This window comes from Capricornis sumatraensis, chromosome 5, assembly GCF_032405125.1.
Source record: "Capricornis sumatraensis isolate serow.1 chromosome 5, serow.2, whole genome shotgun sequence".
Lineage (NCBI taxonomy): Eukaryota > Metazoa > Chordata > Mammalia > Artiodactyla > Bovidae > Capricornis > Capricornis sumatraensis.
The window spans coordinates 109,096,162-109,118,995 of NC_091073.1; the positions used below are offsets into that span (position 1 = coordinate 109,096,162).

The 22,834-nt window shown below is 49.6% G+C and overlaps 1 protein-coding gene across 1 annotated transcript in view; it reads left to right on the forward strand.

Annotated features, from left to right (window-relative positions):
• Nucleotides 1-22,834, forward strand: part of TMEM178B (transmembrane protein 178B) — a 399,615-nt gene that overhangs the window by 356,275 nt on the left and 20,506 nt on the right. Inside the window, exon 3 of the mRNA XM_068973481.1 lies at nt 9,109-9,246. Within this exon, the coding sequence (XP_068829582.1) occupies nt 9,109-9,246 (138 nt within the window). The remainder of the gene's footprint in view (nt 1-9,108; nt 9,247-22,834) is intronic.

Sequence of the window (22,834 nt, forward strand, 5' to 3'; positions counted from 1 at the left end):
GAAGTGCCCTGGAAGCCTCCCAGACTTTCACTTTTTTGGGAGATTTCAAGGATGCTGCGGAGAAGGCAATGGCACCCCACTCCAGTACTCTTGCCTGGAAAATCCCATGGATGGAGAAGCCTGGTTGGCTGCAGTCCATGGGGTCGCTGAGGGTCGGACATGACTGAGCGACTTCACTTTGACTTTTCACTTTCATGCATTGGAGAAGGAAATGGCAACCCACTCCTGTGTTCTTGCCTGGAGAATCCCAGGGATGGGGGAGCCTGGTGGGCTGGCGTCTAGGGAGTCGCACAGAGTCGGACACGACTGAAGTGACTTAGTAGCAAGGATGCTGAGAAGCTTGCTAGGTGATATGTGTGAGTAGCCATGTTGGCAGAGAGCTCAGTGCCATCAAGGAAAGGGGGGAATGTGCCAAGCCTTCCAGAGAACTGCAATTTCTCATGACCAGAGCATGTGGGGGCTTGGAGAAAGATGGAAGCACAGGGATGGGCAGAGGGCACTTTTTATGGAAAGCCAAGAACTATTTTGGCTTTATTTCCCATGTGACTCAGTTGGTAAAGAATCTGCCTGCAATGCTGGAAACCTGGGTTCGATTCCTGGGTTGGGAAGATCCCCTGGAGAAGAAAATGGCAACCCACTCCAGTACGCTTGCTTGGAGAATCCCATGGACAGAGGAGCCTGGCAGGCCACAGTCCATAGGGTCACAAGAGTGGGATACATCTTAGTGCTATCTTTCTTAAGAGCTATTTTGTTTTCACATAAAAAATGGTTTCTTGAATATAACTTCATTAGGATGCCAAACCAACTTACACCCTGGAAGAAAGCCATAGACAAAACCTTTCCATCATAAATACAAAGAAGACATCCAGATAGGTTCCTGGTCCAAATTTGTGAGCCACTTCTCTGTTTCAGTGTTAATTGACTAGATCACTCAAGAGTGATGGTCTTGTGCATCCTTCTTCCTTCTAGATCCGTTCAGTGCTCACTGCAAGAGGTGAGCAGGTTTCGAGCAGCCTCTTTGGCCCCCGGCATCTCTGCTATTAACTGCTGTGGCCTCCAGCTGTTTTGGTCCCCCGAGGATAAGAAGCATCCACACTCGAGATTTGATACTTCTTATTATTAACAAACAGAAACATAAAGCCTGCACCTCAGCCTCTCCTGGTACCTGAGAGGCGCAGGAACAGATCTCAGAAGGTTGTTCCCTCTGGGTACCAAATCCTTAATTAGGGGCTCATCCCAACATGCTGCTCAGCTGTTGTATGCTTGTGTGCAACATGTGAAAGAGATGTAGTGCATGAAAAAGAGAAAACCGCTTTAATTTAGGTGACTCCACTTCTTGTATTACTCTAGCTTTGTGTCAGGTACTATTCTAAGCAGTTTATGTATATTATCTTGTTTAATCCTCTGAATAATCCTTTGAAGTAGGTAGTGTCATAACTTCCACTTAAAGATGCGGACATTGAGATCTAGGGAGAGGGACCAACTTGCTCACGTTCGCACAGCCAGTAGGTGGCAGAGCCCGGTTTTGAACCGGAGCAGCCTGGTTTCAAGAATCCGTGCTTCCATCCCCATCTGTTGAGCCTCTGTGTGGTTTGTTGTTGTTGTTTAGTCGCTAAGTCGCATCTGAATTTTTTTGGCCCCATGGACTGTGGCCCTGCCAGGCTTCTCTGTCCATGGGATGTCTCAGGCAAGAATACTGGAGTGGATTGCCATTTCCTTCTCCAGGGGATCTTCCCAACCGGGGGATCAAACCCACGTCTCCTGCATTGGCAGGCAGATGCTTCAGCACTGAGCCACCAGGAAAGCCCCCTGGGTGATTACCCAGCCCCAAAACTCCCTCTTCCTTTAGAGATGGATGCTCAGCAGTGACTGGCTCTTGGAATATTCCTTCCTCTGTGAATCAGCTTGTCCTGAGTTGATGCCACAGCTAACATGCTCATTGCCCACCCTTTCTCTCCACCTCTTACTTTCTAGATTGACCCCCTGGGGTAAGAACACCGAGTTCTGTCTTCACCACCATCCTCTGCCTTTCAGCTGTCGCCTTGCACCCCGAAGGGACTGATTAATTTGCAAATGCATGTCTAGCTCCCAGAGCAGCTGATGCTCTTCCGCCTTTGTAGCCAAGGCAGCACCCCTCTCGCCCAGAGGTGCCCCTTGTGGCCAGCAGAGGAGGACCGTGACCTTGTTGGTTTTGCAGGCTCTTGACCCTGGACCATTAACACAGTGTCCACCCTCCCATCTCCTGTCTTTACTTCACACAGCAAGTTCTAACTCAGACCTACCCTCACGATTTCTGTTTTTTGAATGAGAAAAAAATTCCAATCCTCATCAGTTTTCCTGTACAAGGTCTTTAAAGAGCAAATAGAGATTCATAGCCCACATATATTTTCCTTCTCTGAGTAGTGTTTATTTAAATGCAGATGTTCTGGTTTCCCGTGTAGAGTTGCAAGCAATACCTTTCAATTTAAATGTTAATAGGAGTGTAAACTTCAAATCAAAAGTTTTCCACAAGGGAGAACTGCGTCTTCTGGTTGTATTTGATGGTTCTCCTGGCCATTCTCCCTCCACCACCCTCATCATCCACCCCCCTCAGCCCACTCTTTTTCACTGTGCTGTCAGTGTTCTTTTTCTAAAAAGATTAGAATGCCCCTTTGTCATTTTGAACACTAGCCTCTCAAACATTAGGATTGTGGAAGACAGATATTAGACTCAAACCCAACAGGACTCCTGGGAAGATTTTTCTTTATCTCAGCCTTTCCCTACAGAGTCCAGCTCAACGTTCCAAATTCTTTCTAAGGGGATTATTCTTTGTCCGACCCTGTGCAGTATTTTTCCAAGGCTTCAGATGGATGAGTGTGGTTTTCCACTTCCCCTTCCCTCTCCCCTTCTTTCTACAAAAAAGCAGGAAGAGATAGGGAAAGAAATAACAGTTGACCCTTGAACAGCACAGGTTTGAACTCTATGGATCCACTTATTTGCAAGTATTTCGAAAGGCTACCCACTCCAAAATTCTGGCCTGGAGAAGCCCATGGACTGTATAGTCCATGGGATTGCAAAGAGTCAGACACGACTGAGCGACTTTCACTTCACTTTTGCTTTCAAGAGTACATGCAACAGTAGTACAAGATGAGGGGTTGACTGAATCCCTGGATGTAGAACCTTCTGTCTTCTGTAAGTGTACAGAGAGCTGACTACAAGTTGTAAGTGGATTTTCCACTGTGTCAAGGGTTGGCGCCTCTTAACCCCCTCATCATTCAGTGGTTAACTGTGCAAGCTGTGTAAATTCCCAGGTGCAAAGTACTGCTGTGGGCACAGTGAACAATCACAAAGAATTTAAAAAGGCAATTTCTCACTCCTAAAGAAATGAAATTAACACATAGGATAACACAGATGGGATGGAATGGGGCCATCTATATGTGAGTCATTCCATAGGCAGAGTAGCCTTTGGGATTTTCTCAAATACAAATAAAAAGCAATGAAGATTTAAAGATAATGAAAATAATATCTAATGCCTTAAATACAAATATGATGACTATAATAACCTTTCTAAGGACCTTAGGGTCCAAATTTTGTGTGAGAATGTGATATCTGGCTTCATCTTCTTTTATTTCTTTATTTTCTCTTTCCCTCATTTCCTTGTGCTGTGTGCATTTTGTAAGACTCCTAAATATTTTGGAACAAGATCGGACTCTTACTCCATAAGTTAGAATTGATTTTATACTATAAATTTCAATGATTTTGATTCCATTATTATAAGGTGTGTTATTTTTGTTTCAGAGAATCCTTTTCCATAGACTCTAGTTCTTATGTCGTGGAAGCAAGCTATGTCTCTTCTCTTGTCTCTTGGGGATATTTATATTGATTTAAAATTTTATTTTTAAATTTAAATATAATTTTTAAAGGTTATTTTCCGTTTACAGTTATTATGAGATATTGGCTGCATTCTTCTTGTTGTAAATACAGTGAATCCTTGAGCTTATCTATACCCGGTAATTTGTTTCCCCACCCTCAGCCCTGCATTCCCCTCCTACCCACCCCCCCCAACACTGATAGGCGCTAGTTTACTCTGTATGTCTGAGTCTGTCTCTTTTTGTTATATTCACTAGTTTGTTGTATTTTTCAGATTCCACTTATAAGTGATATACAGTATTTGTTGTTCTCTTTCTGGCTTGTTTCACTTGGAGCATAATGCCCGCCAAGTCCATCCATGTTGCTGCAAATGGCAAACTTTTGTTATTTTTTATGGAATACTGAATAGTATTTCATTGTGTGTGTCTGTATATACATGTATGTGTGTGTGTGTATATATATATACACACACATATATATCATATTTTCTTTCTCCATTCATCTGTTGATGGACACTTAGGTTGCGTCCATATCTTGGCAATTGTATACAATGCTGTTATGAGCCTTGCGCATGTATCTTTTCAAATATAGTGTTTTTGTTTTTTGGATATATACCCAGGAGTGGAATTGCCAGGTCATAGGGTAATTCTATTTTTAGTTTTTTTAAGAAAATTCCATGCTGTTTTGTACAGTGGCTGCTCCAATTTACATTCCCTTTTCTGGGAATTACAAGGATTCCCTTTTCTGTACATCCTCACAACAACACTGGTTATTTGTGGTCTTTTGACGATGGCCATTCTGACAGGTGTGATATGATATCCCATTGTGATTTTGATTTATATTTCCAATAATAATCTTTAATTTCTCCTCCCTGCTGGTTTGTTTCTTCAAGTTCTTTTTCTTCCAACTTATAGATTTTCTTCATATTTGGGGCTGCCTCAAAGCCCTGAGTAGGCAGTGGGCTTGTCAATGGGAAGCTTTGCTGTAGATAGTTGGAGGGACTGCTTATGCCTCCCTGCCTCCCGCCACACACACAAATAGTAATGTGTCTCAATATTTTCTCATGTGCTGGTCATCACCAGAAAGGTCTCTCCCAGCTTCCAGGCTATAGGGCAAAGGCACAGCAGTCTGCTTCTGGGAACCAGGCAGAAGAGGTCTGGGGTCTCAAGGGTAAGCATTCAACATTCTGTAGGTGCACAGACACTTATTTGCCCTGTGTGCAATGACCCTCAGTTGTGCTGACCAGCTGTCACCTGAGCTTATCGACTCCCAGTCCTAAGTACTCCCTCTCCACCCTGGGGGTGAGGAAAAGGGGTTATTCCTCAGAGGTGTGGAGTAGGGTTCTCATTCCATCCCAAACAACTTGTTTGAAATCCTTGTTTTAATCTCCCTCCCCTCTGCTTGACTTGCTGATGCATAGTGATTAATGCCAGTTCCTGAGCCTTTGGGGGGTTTGGCAGGATTGCTTTCAGCTTCCCCCCAACCCCTCTGCTGGCTCTGGTCTAGGCTTGTTAGGTCTGTTGAGAATTATACTGTCTCTCAGTTTTGCAGCTTCCAGACTTCTGTTGCCGCCATCTTCTTCTCTGGTTTCCCCTTCCATGTGAATTTCTGTCTTTTAAAAAAATCTTGTAACTCTAATCCTTGCTTTATTTGGGAGGAAAAATGCTAGTTACATTTTTTTCCATCTGTGATGATGATCCTGTAGGTCTTTAATTAGATTATTAATTTTATTTTCCCACACAACTCAGTACCCCAACTCATTCCTTTTAAGTTTACTGGTTTGAGACTGTTGATCAATAAATTATTTAACTTCTCTAAATCCTGTAAAATAGGAATATTTCTTGTCCTGCCTACCTTTAAGTTATTGCTGCAGCTGCCCTGAGTTACCATGTGGGTCTAAGGGCAGAATAAACAGCTGTATGTACATGGCTCTAGCAAAATCAGGCTCACCGGGTGATGGTGAATATCCTCTTGGGTCAGTGAAAATGCTCAGGCCTGACCTCTGGTTTTCATCCTTCTTTCTAGAACAACAACTGAGCCTGACTCAATTTCTGTTGACAAAGCCTTTGGGAGACAGCAGAGTGCAAATAGCCTGTGTTGGAGGCACAGCCCTCCCTGACCTGGGAACACAGATGACTATTGTCTGTCTCAGGGCTTTTGGAAGAGGGATTATTCTCTCCATTTCTGTTTCTGCCTTTTGCTCTGTTTTCTCCTAAGTGACGCACTTGGCTTTCCTCCTCCAGCAGTGATACCTTTCTGTTCTGTAATGATTGGCATTTCCCTTTTCCTGCCCACCCCTCTTCCCCATCCCCAGCCCAAGTACACATAGCTCACAGGGACCCATTATCCATTCAGTTCCCCAGGCGGCACCTTTGCTCCCTTGGGTCTGCATAGCCCAGGGGCCACTACCCACCAAGTGTGGCAGGAAGGGGCTCTGTGGCTTCTGCAGGGCTGTCCTCTCTAGTGCCACTAGAGATTCTCCCTAGAAATTCTAGGAGAGTCTTCCTAGAAACCGCCCTGCTACTGAAAAGGAAGCCAGTGGTTTCACAGGGGCATAGAAGGGAAATTTCCTGAGCTGTTTAAGGGGATATAAATAAATCTCCTTTAGACTAAAAATACCCTGGTCTCTCATCTCCCATTCCCATCACCTCCTTGCCCTTGACTGCAGTGGAGAGTGGATGAGCCCCCCGTCAGAGAGTATCCCACGGCCAGGAATCAGTCCCAGTGGAGTGGGGAGGGGACCTTTTTCCACCAAGGAGGCAGCCCAGAGCTGACTGCCTGAAGTCTGTTGTGACAAAGGAAGAAGGGGCGATGGGACTAAGGCTCGTGGCCATGGAGAGATGGAGGGGCCTGGGTGACCACAGGCAGTTGAAAGAGAAAGGGGTGTGGCCCAGCTGGCAGGAAGGTCCTCCCTTCTTTCCAGCCAGCCACGGATGCCTGAGCACGGAGCCCGCTCAGGAAGCCTGGCACACATTTGAACGCTGGATCTAACACGTCCTCAACAAAGTTCCTTCTGGAGTGTTTAGTGATCTGAGCAGTCAGTGCAGCCTGATAATGAGGCCTCCTTGGCAGTGCATGGGAGTGACTGTAACAGGTGTGACTGCTCTCTGGCTGGGCAGGCACTCTGGGGTCAGCAGGGGTGGGAAGGACCCAGGAGAATTCAGTAGAGCAGGAACCTGCTCACGGCTCTCCGTGAACGTCTGCCTCTGTGGCAGGGCCCTGTCAGGCCCCCTTCATCACCGGGAGGCTCACCTGCTGTTCTCCTCCCCACCCCCCAGCCAACTTCTTCCCCGGGGGTTGAGGAAGGGGCTGCCAGGGTCTCATCTTCAGTGTCGGGACCGGGGGCATGGACCACAGCCAGCTCTGGAGGTGGGGGGGAGGAGCAGGAGGTCTCAAGCCAGACTGTGCTCAGAATCCTGTTTCCTCTCCCAGCCAGGAGACTGGAGCACGAGAGAGGCACAGAGGTGCTCCCCACAGAAACCTGGGTGTTTGTTTCCCCGGAGATGAGAAGAGACCATCAGTGCTTGCTTGGAATTGGGGGGGGGGGTGCTCATGTAGTTTGCTGTCCGGTGTCCCCCTCCCCACCTCCTCATCCTCCTTCCCTTCCTGCAAGAGAAGGGAATGCCCACGGGACCTCCAGGCTACTCTGCAGTCCCCATCCCCCAGGGTAGAGGCCAGATAAACAGCTCCTGTGTGGAGCCTGATTGGGGTGCTACTCAGAAGGAAGAAAGCCAGGCGATTCCAGGGAAGGAGTATGCAGCGGGTAGGGGGGCATGGCGGGTGGAGGGTCGGATACACCAGAGGGTCGGGCTGGAGCTGGGAGGAAGCTTAGCAAGATGCTGAGTGAGACTGACAGAGACATATCAGCAGCTCTGCTGTCTCCCTTCTGCTAAAAATTCCACCTTCCCAGACCTAAATAGAAGGAAATACAAAAAAAAGAGTGGGCACATATAAACGTATAGTTGATTCACTTTGCTGCAGCAGAAACTAAGGCAGCGTTCACCTGCTAAGTCACTTCACTCAGGTCAAACTCTTTTCGACCCTGTGGACGATAGCCTGCCAGGCTCCTCTGTCCATAGGATTCTCCTGGCAAGAATATTGGAGTGAGTTTCCATGCCCTCCTCCAGGGGATCTTCCCAAGCCAGGGATCAAACCCACGGCTCATGTCTCCTACCTTGGCAGATGGGTTCTTTACCACTGAGCCACCAGGGAAGTCCTGGAAGGCAGCAATACCCCCAATAAAAACTAATTTTAAAAAATCACCTTTCCAGACAGCCCTCCTCCCCCTACATGCCAGGCTTTGTCTGGTGGGTTGGCAGAGCATGGAGAGAGAAGGGCCTGGTCAGGAAAGCTGAGGGGGCCTCCTCAGGGTTCAACTTGAGAGCAAGAAGCATGGTTCCCACCCTGCAACCACACGGGCGGGGGAAGCTGAGCCCCCTGGAGTCAGGCTGGAGGATGAGGAAGTCACACAGCTTCCTCTTCACCCCTGACCTCCTGAGAGACCAGCAAACCCTGCATGGGAGGGATAGAGTCCTTGGCAAGTGCCCAGACCCAGCCCAGCTCTAAGGGCCCGTTTGCCTGGTTCTCACTTCCCTGAAGGATGAGTGATGCTGGGTTAGGACCTGGGAGCCGCACAGATCTGGGTTTGATGCGGTGTCCTCCACTCTCTGTAGACTTTCCGTGGGTTGCTCCATTTTCCAGATAGGGATAAAGACAATAGCTGTCTTAGAAAGTTGGGAGAGATGCCTGGGAAGAACAGTGCTGCACCCAGCACAAAGGAGGGAATGCAGAGGAAGTGGCAGCTGTTATGGTGGTGATCTCTCCTTCCACATATGGACTGGCTGTCCTAGCTGTGTTTGCACTCCAGGGTATGGTTCCTGGGGTTTCCCAGCTGGCTCAGGGGTAAAGAATCTGCCTGCAATGCAGGAGACTCAGGTTCAAGCCCTGGGTCCAGAAGATCCCCTGGAGAAGGGAGCTACCTACTCCAGTATTCTTGCCTGGAGAATCCCTGGACAGAGGAGCCCGGAGGGCTGTACAGTCCATGGGGTCACACAGAGTCAGACATGACTGGGCAACTAAACAACAAATGCGGTTGCCATCAGGGGCTCTGTCCTCTGCAAAGGAAGCTCAGTTGTGCCAACCTGTCTACAAAGGGCCCCTGTGGTGCCCTCACCCCGCCCCCCTGGCCCAGGGTTGGGGTGCACCGGACCCTGAGTTCCAGGCTCTGATGCTAACTGGTACCCACCTGTTTCCCCACAGACCTGCGCAGGATGACGGCCGGCTTCATGGGCATGGCGGTGGCCATCATCCTCTTCGGCTGGATCATCGGCGTGCTGGGCTGCTGCTGGGACCGAGGCCTTATGCAGTATGTGGCCGGGCTGCTCTTCCTCATGGGAGGTAAGGCTCGGGGGTGGTGGGCTGGGAGGTCCTAGTTACTGGCATTCTGAGAGAACAGCTGGTGGACATGCAGATGGAGACCCAGACTCCGTTGGGAAGACTCCCCTTTCCTTCACTCATTCCAGCAGTGTGTTTTGAGTTCCTCTCAGCCGCTCACCACTGCTGGTCCTTGCCCTCTAGGGTCTCCCACCTGGTGTGTGAGACACGGTGGTGATGGCATTGAAACAGGTGTCGGATATGGAGCGAGTGTGAACCCAGGAGGTACTTGGGTGTTTTGAGCACGTAGTGTGTGCGTGGTATATCCTGCAGGGCAGGAGGCAACTGCTGTCTGGACAGTTTCTTCAAAAGCCTACCTCCACCCTTGATTCCTGGGTCCTGCGCTGCTGCTCCCATTTCCAATGAGGCTCTAAAGCTGGTGGGACAAGGCTAAACCTTCTGTCACATGTCTCTTTCACCCTGTCACTGGCGTGGCCATAGGACCAGTCCAGCCCTTTGATGGGTGGTCGATAAGCAGAGCTGTGTAGCTGTGAGGGAACAGGTTCTTATCCATGGGAAGTCAAAGCTCATTCACAGTCTATGCGGCCTCTTTTCTCCCTGAAGAGTTCAAGTGGGCTTTTTGGTCTCCTGGTTTGAGCCTCAATCCAAAGCAAAAGCTAACCGTGAGTGTGCCCTTCACAGGGCATTCCTTAGAGAGAGGTGGATGGACAAATTGCATGAAGTTAGGAAGAAGGGGAATTGGTTTTGTGCAGAAGGAATTGAAAATGTATACAGGGAAATGTGTAAGGGCAGGAGGAGAAGGGGATGACAGAGGATGAGATGGTTGGATGGCATCACCAACTTAATGGACATGAGTCTGAGCAAGCTCCAGGAGATGGCGAAGGACAGGGAAACCTGACGTGCTGCAGTCCACGGGGTCGATACGACTGAGCAACTAAACAATGGCAATAATCAGTCCTGTGCACTGAAGCCAGTGTTAGTTAGATGGCAGACACCACGTGAACTGCCTGACTTGGGATCTCTGACCAGCCCCAGGAGGTGGGGAGGTGGGGTGTCCTGCTGGAGATTGGAGGCGGCTGTCCTGGGTGGACAGAGAGATCTGGGGGCTACTGAGCTGTGGGTTGGGAGAGAAGGAGAATTGTTGGGTTCAACTTGGCACTGGACTGTTTATCCTTATCCCCCTGAAGAACAGACGTCCCAAATCTAATTCTCTGTCACCAAGAGTCAGCCATCCCTGCCCAGCCACCACCTCCCCTGTGGGTCCCAACTGGACTGAGGCAGAGGCCAGGGGAGGGAGAGGCATGGGCGGCTCCCTCATCCTTCCTTCCATCCCCCGCTGAGACAGGACCCTCCCCCCAAACCAGCCCCACCATCTTTCCTGCGCCCCGGAGTCCTCCTCACTGAAGCAAGTGTCACACTCGGCTTGGGATGTCCATGCTTGGTTTTAGCAGCGCCTTCCAGTCAGAAATCTTCCGTGGACCCCAGAACGTGAAAAGATCAAAGCGGAGTGCCTCTGTTTGCAACGCATGTTCTCTCTAAGGCTCCTGTGGTTGTACAAAGACAGACTCCAGTAAAACGGGGCTTTTCGAAGGCTCTAGAGAGGCCTCCCAGGAATCCGAGAAAAGCTGAGCAAACAGGCCTCGGGCAGAGCAGGAATCCGGGAGCCAGGGAGCTGATGCTCTTTCATCTCCGCTCTTCCAGGTGCTCCCACCTCCTGCATGCTGCTCCCTCCCCCATCCCTCCAGGCCAGCCCTCCTCAAATCCCACCAGGTGCTGTGGGTTGCCAGCTCTGACAGTTTCCAGACAGAGACAGTGCGGGGCCCGCTGATCTTTGCAGGTCGGCCACACACCATACCCCAGCACACTCCCCACTCACCTGAGACCTGGGTGGGAACTTTCTCCTAGAAGAGGGTGGGGGACAGGAGGGTGCCTGGGGCCCTGCCCCTCCCACCCCCATTTGCTGGGGCACCACCAGAAGCCTAGGGCTCTGGGATGCCGGGTGAAAGCCCTCAGGATGGACTGGGGACCCGAGACCCCTCCCCACAGGGGAGTGAGTGGTAGTGTTGATCCCCTTCCTCCTGGTTAGTGGTTCTATTTTTTTTTTTTTTAATTTACTTTCAGCTGTGCTGGGTCTTCATCGCTGCTTGGGCTTCTCTCTCGTTGCGGAGAGCAGGGGCTACCGCAACTGCTCTCACTTCTCACAGCGCTGGCTTCTCACTGCGCTGGCTTATCCTGCGGTGGAGCTCGGGCTCTAGGGCCCTCGGGCTCAGTAGCTGTAGCTCCCGGGCACAGTAGTCGTGGTGCAGGGGCTCAGTTGCTCCGAGACATGTTCCCGGATCAGGGACCCAACCTGTGTCCCCTGCACTGGCAGGCAGATTCTTTACCACCGTGCCACCAGGGAAGCCCAGGTTAGTGGTTTGTAATCACTGGACAGTCAAATCGCCTGCAGGGCTTTTTAAAGTACTGATGCTGCGGCCTCGCCCAGGCTCATCCAAGCCAAACGCTTGAGGTGACCCTAATGTGCGGTAACTGGGAGGGTGGGGGGAGAGCTGGGGGAACCGGTGACTTTAAGAGTCCTCCAGCTCTGAACTGTCACGGTTCTGGGGACGAACCAGTCAGGAAGGCCTCTCAGAACTTATCTTCCTTCCCAGCTCCCGCGCCCTTATTTATGACTGCCTCTCCAGCTCTTAGGCCGCATCAGACAGGTGGTGCTGTCACAGGGCATGGGTTATTATCCTGGAGGCCCATCTGAGCCCTGATCACCAAGGGTTCCAGCTAAACTGGCTTTCCCCACACATGGACTCCCTGCTGGCCTTCTCAATGGAAAAACCACAGTTCATGATAAAATGGCAACATCCAGAAGCTGCTGTCCCGAGAGCTGTTTAGTGCTGATGGGAGCATTGTCCTATTATAGGAGCAGAGCCATCTCGTCCACCCTGGAGCTTTGTTACCTGTGTCCGCAGGTAACAAGATCCTGGGGAGGGGAGGGGTGTCCACACATCTCGTGGTGACCTGCAGAGTGGCCCCAAGAGGTGAGAAAGAAGGACAGAGTCACTAAGAGCTGATCCCTTGATCCCTGGTCTTTGGGGGAAATTGAAGCTCTAGGTGGGGGAGGGTACCCTCTCCCTTTTCAAATGAGTGCCCTGTCCCAGGAGGCCTTCCCAGGTGGCACTGGTGGTAAAGAACCCACCTGCCAGCGTAGGAGACGTAAGAGACGTGTGTTCGATCCCTGAGTTGGAATGATCCCCTGGAGGAGGGCACGGCAACCCACTCCAGTTTTCTTGTCTGGAGAATCCCCTTGGACAGAGGAGTCTGGCAAGCTACAGTCCATAGGACTGAAAAGAGTCGGACACGACTGAGAGACTTAGTAGGCGTGCATGCTGAGGAAGCCAGACACAGTCATGGTGAGGGGAGTGGGAGGAGGGTGGTGGTCCTGATGCCCAGAGCAGCTGCTGCCTGCTGACCCCAGGAGTCTGGTTTAGTTCAGAGCCTGGCAGGGAGCAGACTCAGAACAGAAGCTGTGCTTCCCTGTCCCTGCTCAGCACAGAGTTACTGAGAAGTGAAGTGTCTTCCCAGAGACAAAGCCTTGTCGTGAAGACCCTGTGTGTCATGAAAAGACATCTCAGCACCAACTACTCCCGGAACCAGAACTGGACTGGTACCTATCCTCCAGGAGTTCCTCTTCTACAGGTGACCCATGGAAAGGCTTGGAGAGTCAGCTCCCTCTGACAGCCACCTTACGAACATGGCAAAGCTGTCCCTCAGACTGTAGATATTTGTGACCAAATGTTCCATTAGCTCTCACCCAGATTCAGTTCAGTTCAGTCACTCAGTTGTGTCCAACTCTGCAACCCCATGAATCGCAGCATGCCAGGCCTCCCTGTCCATCACCAACTCCCGGAGCTTACTCATACTCATGTCTGTTGAGTCAGTGATGCCATCCAACCATCTCATCCTCTGTCATCCCCTTCTCCTCCTGCCTTCAATCTCTCCCAGCATCAGGGTCTTTTCAAATGAGTCAGCTCTTAGCATCAGGTGGCCAAGGTATTGGCATTTCAGCTTCAACATCAGTCCTTCCAGTGAACACTCAGGACTGATTTCCTTTAGGATGGACTGGTTGGATCTCCTTGGAGTCCAAGGGACTCTGAATAGTCTTCTCCAACACCACAGTTCAAAAGCATCAGTTCTTCGGTGCTCAGCTTTCTTCACAGTCCAGCTCTCACATCCACACATGACTACTGGAAAAACCATAGCCTTGACTAGACAGACCACCCAGACTGGCTCAGTCTCTAGCTGAGCACAGATTAGTGCCCAAGGGGTTTGATTGGACGGCCAGTGAGAACAGCTATTGGGGACCCGTCCGACCACCAAAGGTCTCCCAAGCTGGCCAGGTGTGGGGGTGGTGTGGTGAGCAGGTGGAAAGAAGGGGTCAGTAAGAGCAAAAAAGGTAAATTGAAAGTGAAGGGTCCAAAGATGGAATTGCAGTTGACTTCAGATGACCCAGCCGGGGCCAAAATAAGAGGTTCTATCCACAGTCTCTTATCTGTTCCCAAATGAATAGGTGTGGCCCACACTGGGTGCTTCTCTTTTCCAGGATTTAACTATTTCCAGGCTTAAAGAGAGGGCGCCCCGCACCTCAGATGACTAGCAACAAATTGTTTAATTAACGCTCAACCCGGAGGAGGCAATTAGTTAAGTATGGCAGCTCTGTTGGGCCAGGAGGCCGGGGGTGGTGGGTGGGATCCAGTTTCCCCTTTGGCAAGGCTTCTGGGGAGAATCTAGCTCAGACTGGCACAGCAGCATTTGGTGCGACTGCCAGAAACAAGTGTCTGGTTGAGTCACCGGTGGGATTCAGATGTACAGGGACAGGATGGCACAGGGGAAAGGACCGTGTGGCGAGGGGCAGATGACTGCCAGGGGCACTGGTAACTGACTCACCGGGCGCATCTAGAGCCGCGCCATGGGCACAGGCCTACAAATGGGTGGGAACGTCCAAAGCCTGTGCCCCACCCCCTCAGCATTCCTCCCCAACATCCTCCCACACTCCTGGAAGACACCGTCCTTTGCCGTGAGCTTTCATCAAGGTTGACGCTGGAACCTCCTGTGTAGACTGGTACCCAGCAATCAGTACTTCACAGAGCAGTTGGCATCATATTTTTCAAACTATAAATCAGATGTTCACTCATCTGCTTCCAGTGTGCCAAAAACTTGCTCTTGAACTTAAAATCCAAATTCCTTACCCTTCTTCCAAGGCTATCTCCTCAAAGCCAGGAGCAGAGAGAGTCTGGGACTCCTTCCATCTCTGACCTTCAGATTCTTTTTTTTTAAAGAGACTTTCTTTTTTGGAACAGTTTAGGTTTACAGAAAAATTGAGGAAATAGTAGAGAACTTACATATTCCCCTTTGCCCTTGAACACAGTTTTCCCTGTAATTAACATTTTAGTACAATATATTTATTATAGTTAACAAATGTTGGTACGTTGTTATTCATTAATGTCCATAGTTGTTTTTATTCCTTTTTGTGTTGTTACCTGATGCCCTTTTTCTGTTTCTGAGTCCCTTCCAGAAATTCCCATTATGTTGTCATGTCTCACTGGGCTCCTCTCGACTATGACCATTTCTCAGACTTCCCTGGTTTTTAATGACCTCGCCAGTTGAGTACTTGAGGAATACTGGTCACGCATAGTGTGGGATGCTCCTCTGTTGGACCTTAGATGGTTTTCTTCTAGTGATTAGACTGGGCTATGGGTTTGGGGAAGAAGAGTACACAGGTAAGGTGCCATTTTCATCACGTCATTTCAAGGGTACATGCTATCCCATGATCTATGATGGTTGAGATTGCCCTTCATCCCCTGGAGTAAGGAGTGTGGGTCAGGCTTCTCCACTGTAAAGTTACTCTTCTGCTTTCTCTGTTTCCATGCTGCTGTCTTTGGAAGGAAGTCAGTAGGCACAGTCCACACCTAAGGAGTTGGGGGCTGTTTCTCTGCCTTTAGGTGGAATAGCTACATAAACTATTTGGAATTCTTCTGCATGGGAGATGCATCTCTTCTTCCCTGTTTATTGAAAGTAAAAGTGTTAGTCACTCAGTCGTGTCTGGCTCTTTGCCACCCTATGGACTGCAGCCTGCCAGGCTCCTCTGTCCATGGGATTCTCCAGGCAAGAATACTGGAGTGGGTTTCCATTCCTTTCTCCAGGGGATCTTCATGACCCAGGGATTGAACCTGGGTCTCCTTCTTTGCAGGCAGATTCTTTAAATTATTTATTCATTTCAATGTGGATTCATGAATGTTGATTTTATAGTTTGAATCATAATTCAGTACTGTTTACCTTGTTGTCCAGCTGTCCCAGTTTTGGCCACTGGGAGTTCTTTCAGTTGGCCCCTGTGCCCTTTGGTATACTCATCAATGTAGTCTTTTGATTTTGCTTTTTGTGAGCACTTCATTAGTTTTGGGCACTTCAAGGTGCTCCAGGCTCATCTAGTGTTATTTCCTGCCCTCGTCTTAGAACTGGCCATTTCTCCAAGGAGTCTGGTTCCTTCTGTTGGAGAATGGTAAATCAAGACCTGGATATTGGGTGTCTGCAGCATTTAACATTCCCCAACTCCCCACGACCACCACCAACATAGACATCACCTCCATGAGCCCCAAAAGCTTATCTGCCTTGTTCTCCAAGGTACCCCCTGGGTCTGAGAAGTGTCTGCAGCCTCCAATATCTGTTGAATGCATGTGTCAAAGGAGGGAATTATGTACAACAGAGAAAGTGTTTTGTTTTTTCTTGATTAGAGCCAGAAGTCCTTCAAGAAATTAGCCTGTCTTATCTTCTGTTCCTGGTCTGACCTTCTCCTCTTCCATGGGGTTTCTTATTCTCCTTTTATCTTTATTTGAACAGTCCTGGAGTCTGTCTCAAATTCCTTTTGGATGGAGGGTATGAATTATACATGACCTCAGAAAGAACTTTCTGTTTTTAATTTGGACTCCTAGAAAGTTAGAAATGGAAGGGGGCCTTAGAGACCATCCAGTTCGACCTTCTTGTATTTCAAGATAAGAGGAGTTATGTCGGCTGTCCTAGGTCACAAGGACCTTGATAAAGGTCCAGCAGTTCTGAAAACTTACAATCCTAGAATGAAAAGGCTGAGGCATGGGTGTCTGGTGGCAGAAATGGAACCAGGGCCCAGTCGGGGACGCCAGCCTGGCTTCTTGCAGCCCATCCTGCTCTCTCTGCTGCCAGCTTCCCGTGTGGTAGATCCCCATGACCCCCTGTGCCATACATGTCTGCCCACAGTGGCATCGCTCTGATTCTGTACTTCTGCTGCTACTGCTGCTAAGTCGCTTCAGTCGTGTCTGACTCTGTGCGACCCCAGAGACGGCAGCCCGCCAGGCTCCCCCATCCCTGGGATTCTCCAGGCAAGAATACTGGAGTGGGTTGCCATTTCCTTCTCCAATGCATGAAAGTGAAAAGTGAAAGTGAAGTCGCTCAGTCGTGTCCAACTCTTAGCGACCCCATGGACTGCAGCCCACCAGGCTCCTCCATCCATGGGATTTTCCAGGCAAGAGTACTGGCGTGGGGTGCCATTGCCTTCTCCGTCTGTACTTCTAAGCAGATGTAACTCTCAGAATCTGGCTCCATTCCCTTTCTATTCCTTCCTTCTCAAAGCACAAGGGGGTGTGTGGAGGAGATGGTGGCCAGAATTGAGGGCACAAGTTCTCATGGGAAGAGGAAGTCTTTAAAGCGCCTTTTCCTCCCACCTGTGATCAGTATAACCTTGTCTGACTCCCCAGTCAGTCCGGAGAGCAAAGAGAATGCTCCCAGAGAAGCTCAAGCTATCCACGTTGAGTGACTGCAGTCATCTGTAAACCAGTGACGCTCGATGACAGCCCTCACCAAGCCCACCAGAGAGCAGTTGTACGGTAAACCCCCAGATACCCCTCTTCTGATAGAAAAAGACCTTGATAAAGGTCCAGCAATTCTGAAAACTTCCCTGGTAGCTCAGCTCATAAAGAATATGCCTGCAATGCAGGAAACCCCAATTCAATTCCTGGGTTGGGATGATCCCCTGGAGAAGGAATAGGCTTTCCAGCATTCTTGGGCTTCCCTGGTGACTCAGATGGTAAAGAATCCGCCTGCAATGTGGGAGACCCAAGTTCAATCCCTGGATTGGGAAGATTCCCTGGAGGAGGGCACGGCAACCCACTCCCGTATTCTTGGCCTGGAGAATCTCCATGGACAGAGGAGCCTGGCAGGCTGCAGTCCATGCAGGTCACAAACAGTCAGGCATGACTGAATGACTAAGCACGCACATAAGCCTAAAATGCAGAGCCCAAGGTATGGGTGTCTTGACTGGGTGAATATGTCTTCCAGGCAGTAAGTGGAGTGGTTTTAGGAATGCTGTGAAGTAGGACGACATCTAAGCTTCCCCATCAGCCTCTCCCTACTGTCCTCCCAAGTGCCAGCACTGCTTGGAAAGGTGGCTAGGACTGAGTTTCTCTAAGTTCAGTAGGAACTGCGTCTCAACATTCATGACTCGTGGTTAAGAGAAGCGTGACCACGTAAGTTAGATACTATTCTGGGGAGAGAGGAGACAATCAATAAGCCCATGACTTAGCACGAGGCACGCTTATAAGAAACCCTCAGCAAATGATAGCTGTTGCTCTTCTGTGTAAATGGTACTAAAGTGGAAGTGAACATTACACACATACCCCAAGTGAATTCCCTTCTAATAGGCAGAAGAGAGTCTATAATCCCTCATGACCGACAAGGGCATAAAGCCCATCTACCTACCTTGCTGAACGGCCTCTATAACTTCAGGTAAGATTTCACTACAACGTCACAACGCTTCTCTTGACTTTTTGTCTTACAGCCTTTCTATCACAGTCCTCAGCAGAGATTCACAGACTACTGCATATCCTGGGATTTATCTTGCCCTTTGGAAGGTGCATATTTGAATATGTTGTAGCATTTGATGATTGCATTCAAAACAAAGACCTTTGTGAGGAGGAGGGACCTTGTCAGGAAGATTAGGAAATAACATGCACGCTTGCCTGATGTAGAACCAGTGGCCAGGACAGTGTGTCTGGGGCTTCATTTTTGCCTTAAGAGTTGAAATAGACCTCAAAGCACGTGAGCCCTTACCACCCAGTGGGACCGCCTCTGTTACAGATTTGCACTTTGGAGGAGAATGGTAAGCAGCGCTGGCTCTGTAAACCCTAATCTGGTCAGTGGAGGCCTTCCCAGAATGGCCTGTCACCTGCCCATCAAGCACTCATCACAGCCACACCACTACAGATCATCCAGGGCAGACGCTAACTGGTGCATTGCTTCAATTTTCTCACCTGTAACACAAGGCTAATAATAGTACCCATTTGAGGCATAGTTATGAATGCTATAGAGTTAACTTGTATAAAAAGGTGCCATTGTTCTCAATAAATTTCTAGACCTTATTATTTTTACAACTGAGTTGCTCCTTTTAAAAAAAAACCAAACAAACAACTACCTTCAGGGGCGCTTTGCTTTAAGCAGCCCCATGTCACCAACACCAACACCAAGAGCACACAAAGACACACACACCACAGGGTGGTAAAGATGAAATTGTTGAACAGGTATCATTTCTCTGGCTAATCACCACCCTACTCATGCATTCATTCAACATTGATTGCCTGTACTATGTCCCGGACACTGATTAAGCCCTTGGGCTGTGGTAGGAAATAGGGATCAAGTCCTCATGAAGCTTTCATTCTAGCTAGAGAAACAGACAAGAAGCAAGTCCCATAAAGTAAACACATGATCTGATATCAGGGGGTGAGAACAATGGAGAAAAATTAAGCTGGGAGGGAGATGGAGAGTCCTGCGGGGCCATCATTGTAGGTGAAGGGCCACTGAGTGGGGATGGAGGCCCCTCAGGGTGGTTATGGTGAACAGAGATGTGAGTGAAGGGAGTATGCTGAGCCATGGGAAGACTCAGGAAAGATTAGACCCTGCCAGAACAAACAGCATGTGTAGAGGACATCCTGAGATGGGGATGAGCTTCTTGGGTCTGAAAAAGCTGAGCAAGGGGAGAGGATTGTGCCAGGAGCAGAGTGAGATGGAGATACGCCCAAAGCTGGGTGGATGGTGTAGGGCCTTGGAGGCCACGGTCTGGGCTTGATTGATTCTGCCTTACCCTCTGTCTATTTCATTGATTGCTCTGGGCTTCTCCCCTGGGCGATCATTGGACATTGTGTGGCATTTATCAGTGGTCTGGCTTCCTTTGGGGGTTCCTGCAGCTGGGGCTTCTTCAGCCGGCCGTGCCCAGTTCCAGTGAGTGAGGGTGTGATGTCTGTGCCTGGGGTGGCCAGGTTAGGGTAGGAGGACTGTCATGCCACCCCTGAAGGTGCTGCATTGCCACACCCCTGGTAACATCTTTCCCCTCCAACCGAGACCAGCTCCGTAATTTGTGAGGACCAGGGTAAAATGAAAACTTGGACCCCTTTGTTGTTCATTGTTCAGTCGTTCAGTCGTGTCCGACTCTTTGTGACCCCATGGACTGCAGCACACCAGGCTTCCCTGTCCTTCACCATCTCTCGGAGCTTGCTGAAACTCATGTCCATCGAGTCGGTGATGCCATCCAACCATCTCATCCTTTGTCATCCCACCATCTCATCCTTTGTCATCCCCTTCTCCTCCTGCCTTCAGTCTTTCCCAGCATCAGGGTCTTTTCCAGTGAGTCAGTTCTTCACATCACGTGGCCAAAGTGTTGGAGTTTCAGCTTCAGCATCCGTCCTTCCAATGAATATTCAGGACTGATTTCCTTTAGGATGGACAAGAGTCTTCTCCAATACCACAGTTCAAAAGCATCAGTTCTTCAGCGCTCCGCCTTCTTTGTGGTCCCCTTATTAAAACATTATTAAGAATTTCAAGATGGCAACAGCAGAATATTAACGCCAGCACACAGCTGCTCATGTCGCAGGCCCCCGAGCCATCTCCGCCTCCAGCATCGCCCCACACCCAGACTCCCTGATCCCAGGACACCACAGCCTTTTGCTACAGACACTCCCAGAGAACTTGAAAACGCAGGTCTCCTCCCTGCTCTGCATGCAGCTGCCCACCTCCCTAACTGAGGCCAAGTCTGCTGGGCTGAAAATCACCCCTTGCCCTTTGATGACTGGATAATGATGCAGAACAAGTGTTCCCCCTTCCCTCACATCAAAGCTCCCTCTCCGAACATTGCCGACACAAGCTGCTTATAAGACGCAGCGGAGTGTATTGCCTGCTGCCAACAGGGAGGGGAGCATCTTCCAAAACTGACAGGGTCTCAGACTAGGCAGGTAAGGTCAGAATTTATTGAGACTTGGAACCTTGGTGTAAGACCTTTATATTTCTATGCAGGTCTTTGATTAAGACTGGGTGAGAATATTGATAACATCCCAGATCAATGGAAACAGCAGGATTGAAAAAGCCTTAGCACTCAGGCTGTCTGTTGATGCTTTAAATGGAAGAGTCGATGGATCTCCCATGTGTGCATGCGAAGTCACTTCAGTTGTGTCCAATTCTTTGCAATCCCATATACTGTAGCCCACTAGGCTCCTCTGTCCATGGGGTTCTCCAGGCATGAATACTGGAGTGGGTTGCCATGCCCTCCCTCCTCCAGGGGATCCTCCCTACCCAGGGATCAAACCCATGTCTCTTGAGTGTCTCCTGCATTGCAGGCAGATTCTTTACCTGCTGAACCATCAAGGAAGAACTGATGGATCTCTTGGGAAGTTCCTATAATGCAGTCCAACCCCTGCATGGGCAGGACAGACCCAGAAGTGTCAAGGTTTAAGGAACGGAATGGCAGGGTTAGGTTACTACAGATGGTGAAGCATGGTTTTGGTACAGCATCTAGGCTGAATCTGGGTAGATGATTTGGGGTCCCACTCAGGATGAGTGATTTCTCCACAACTCTAGTGCCTACCTGGCTGTCATGCCTCCACCAACACAGACATGAACAGATATAGTCCAGACTCAGTCTGGGACCCTGACAGCCTGTCTTTCCTGGGTTAGAAATACTAACAGGACTGCCCCAAATTGGGGTCTCTTGCTTCCAGACAATGGGCCATCAGCAAGAATGGATTGGGAAGGGCAGCCAAGAAGAGTAGGGGCGGGGATGGTTCAGGTAAGCTGGAAAACCATTTCTCTCCTGGAATCGTTGTTGAGAAATAAGAGATTTCTCCAATAGCCTTTCCAGTGGGAGCAGAAAGACCCAGAAGGTGGTGGCAATGCCACAGAACTTGATTGCCATGGAAATTGAGGTAATTTCTAAAGCAGCCTCAAAAGCCTCCCTCCCTGTGGTTCTTCTAGGATGTTCTTATAGAGGTATGCAAGCTTCAGAGAAAGGGAACTTGGCTGCCAAGCTCCTGCCTCTTGAAATCAGTCATCAATCAAAGAAAAATGCTCATCCCTGGAGTAAATGCACAGACCCCTCCTGAAAGCCTTAAAAGCTGTTCCCCAGAAACAGTGACGAGGGAGGCCCTCGTGGACATGATGAATGGCCTCTCTCCAGTGCTGGGTGCAGAGAGGAGAATGAGGACCCAGAAAGGCAGCATCAGAAATAGCCACACCCAGGAAAGGAGGGGAGGGGATTCCACCCTCGAGAGGCTCCTGTCGCCCCTACTGCTTGGATGTCTATGATGCACAGTGTGTACAGGGTTGGAGGGCTTCCCAGGGGGTGCTAGTGATAAAGAACCTGCCTGCCACGCAGGAGGCATAAGAGACTTGGGTTTGATCTTCCTGGGTCAGGAAGATCCCCTGGAGGAAGCTATGGCAACCCACTCCAATATACTTGCCTGGAGAAGCCCGTGGACAGAGGAGCCTGGTGGGCTATACAGTCCCTAGGGTCGCAAAGAGTTGGACATGACTGAGCTCGCATGCCTACCACACCAAGAATTGTCATGTAATCAGACATATTAAGCCATATTTGACATATTTCCACAACAAATTCTAACTCAGTTCAAAAAATATTTCTGTGAGCACACGCAGTGCTTTAAAAATTGAGTAAACAGAGGTCTTATTTTAAGGAAGTTTATTTTCTATACTTTTGATAGAGAGTAGAGTGGGTTTGATCCCTGGGTCAGGAAGATCCCCTGTAGAAAGGAATGGTAACCCACTCCAATATTTTTGCCTGGAGAATCCCATGGACAGAGGAGCCTGCCGGGCTACAGTCCATGGGGTAGCAAAGAGCTGGGCATGACTGAGGCAAATTAGCATGTACGCACACATGTGCAGGATTGCTCAGGGTACCAGACACAGGGGAAATGTCCCAGACCAGACACAGGGGCACCCTGAGGTAGGCTAAGAGGACATCACCAACAGGTGAGCTGAGGTGTGTGCACAGTAGAACCCAGCTCCCTCTGGGGACCAGAGGGGTGATCTGGAGAAGCAGCCCAGGGCAGAGAGCTGGGGGCAGGGCCAGGCAGCCCCCATAGTGCAAAGTCAGGCATGCCTTGGGCCCAGGGCTGCACCCCCTCCACCACCCTTCACCTCACTGTGAATGATGACTCCTGTGGGGGTTAGCAAGCCCAAACCAGTTGCTATCTGCATTGTCCCACGATATGCTGGTGATGGCCTTGAAGGCCTA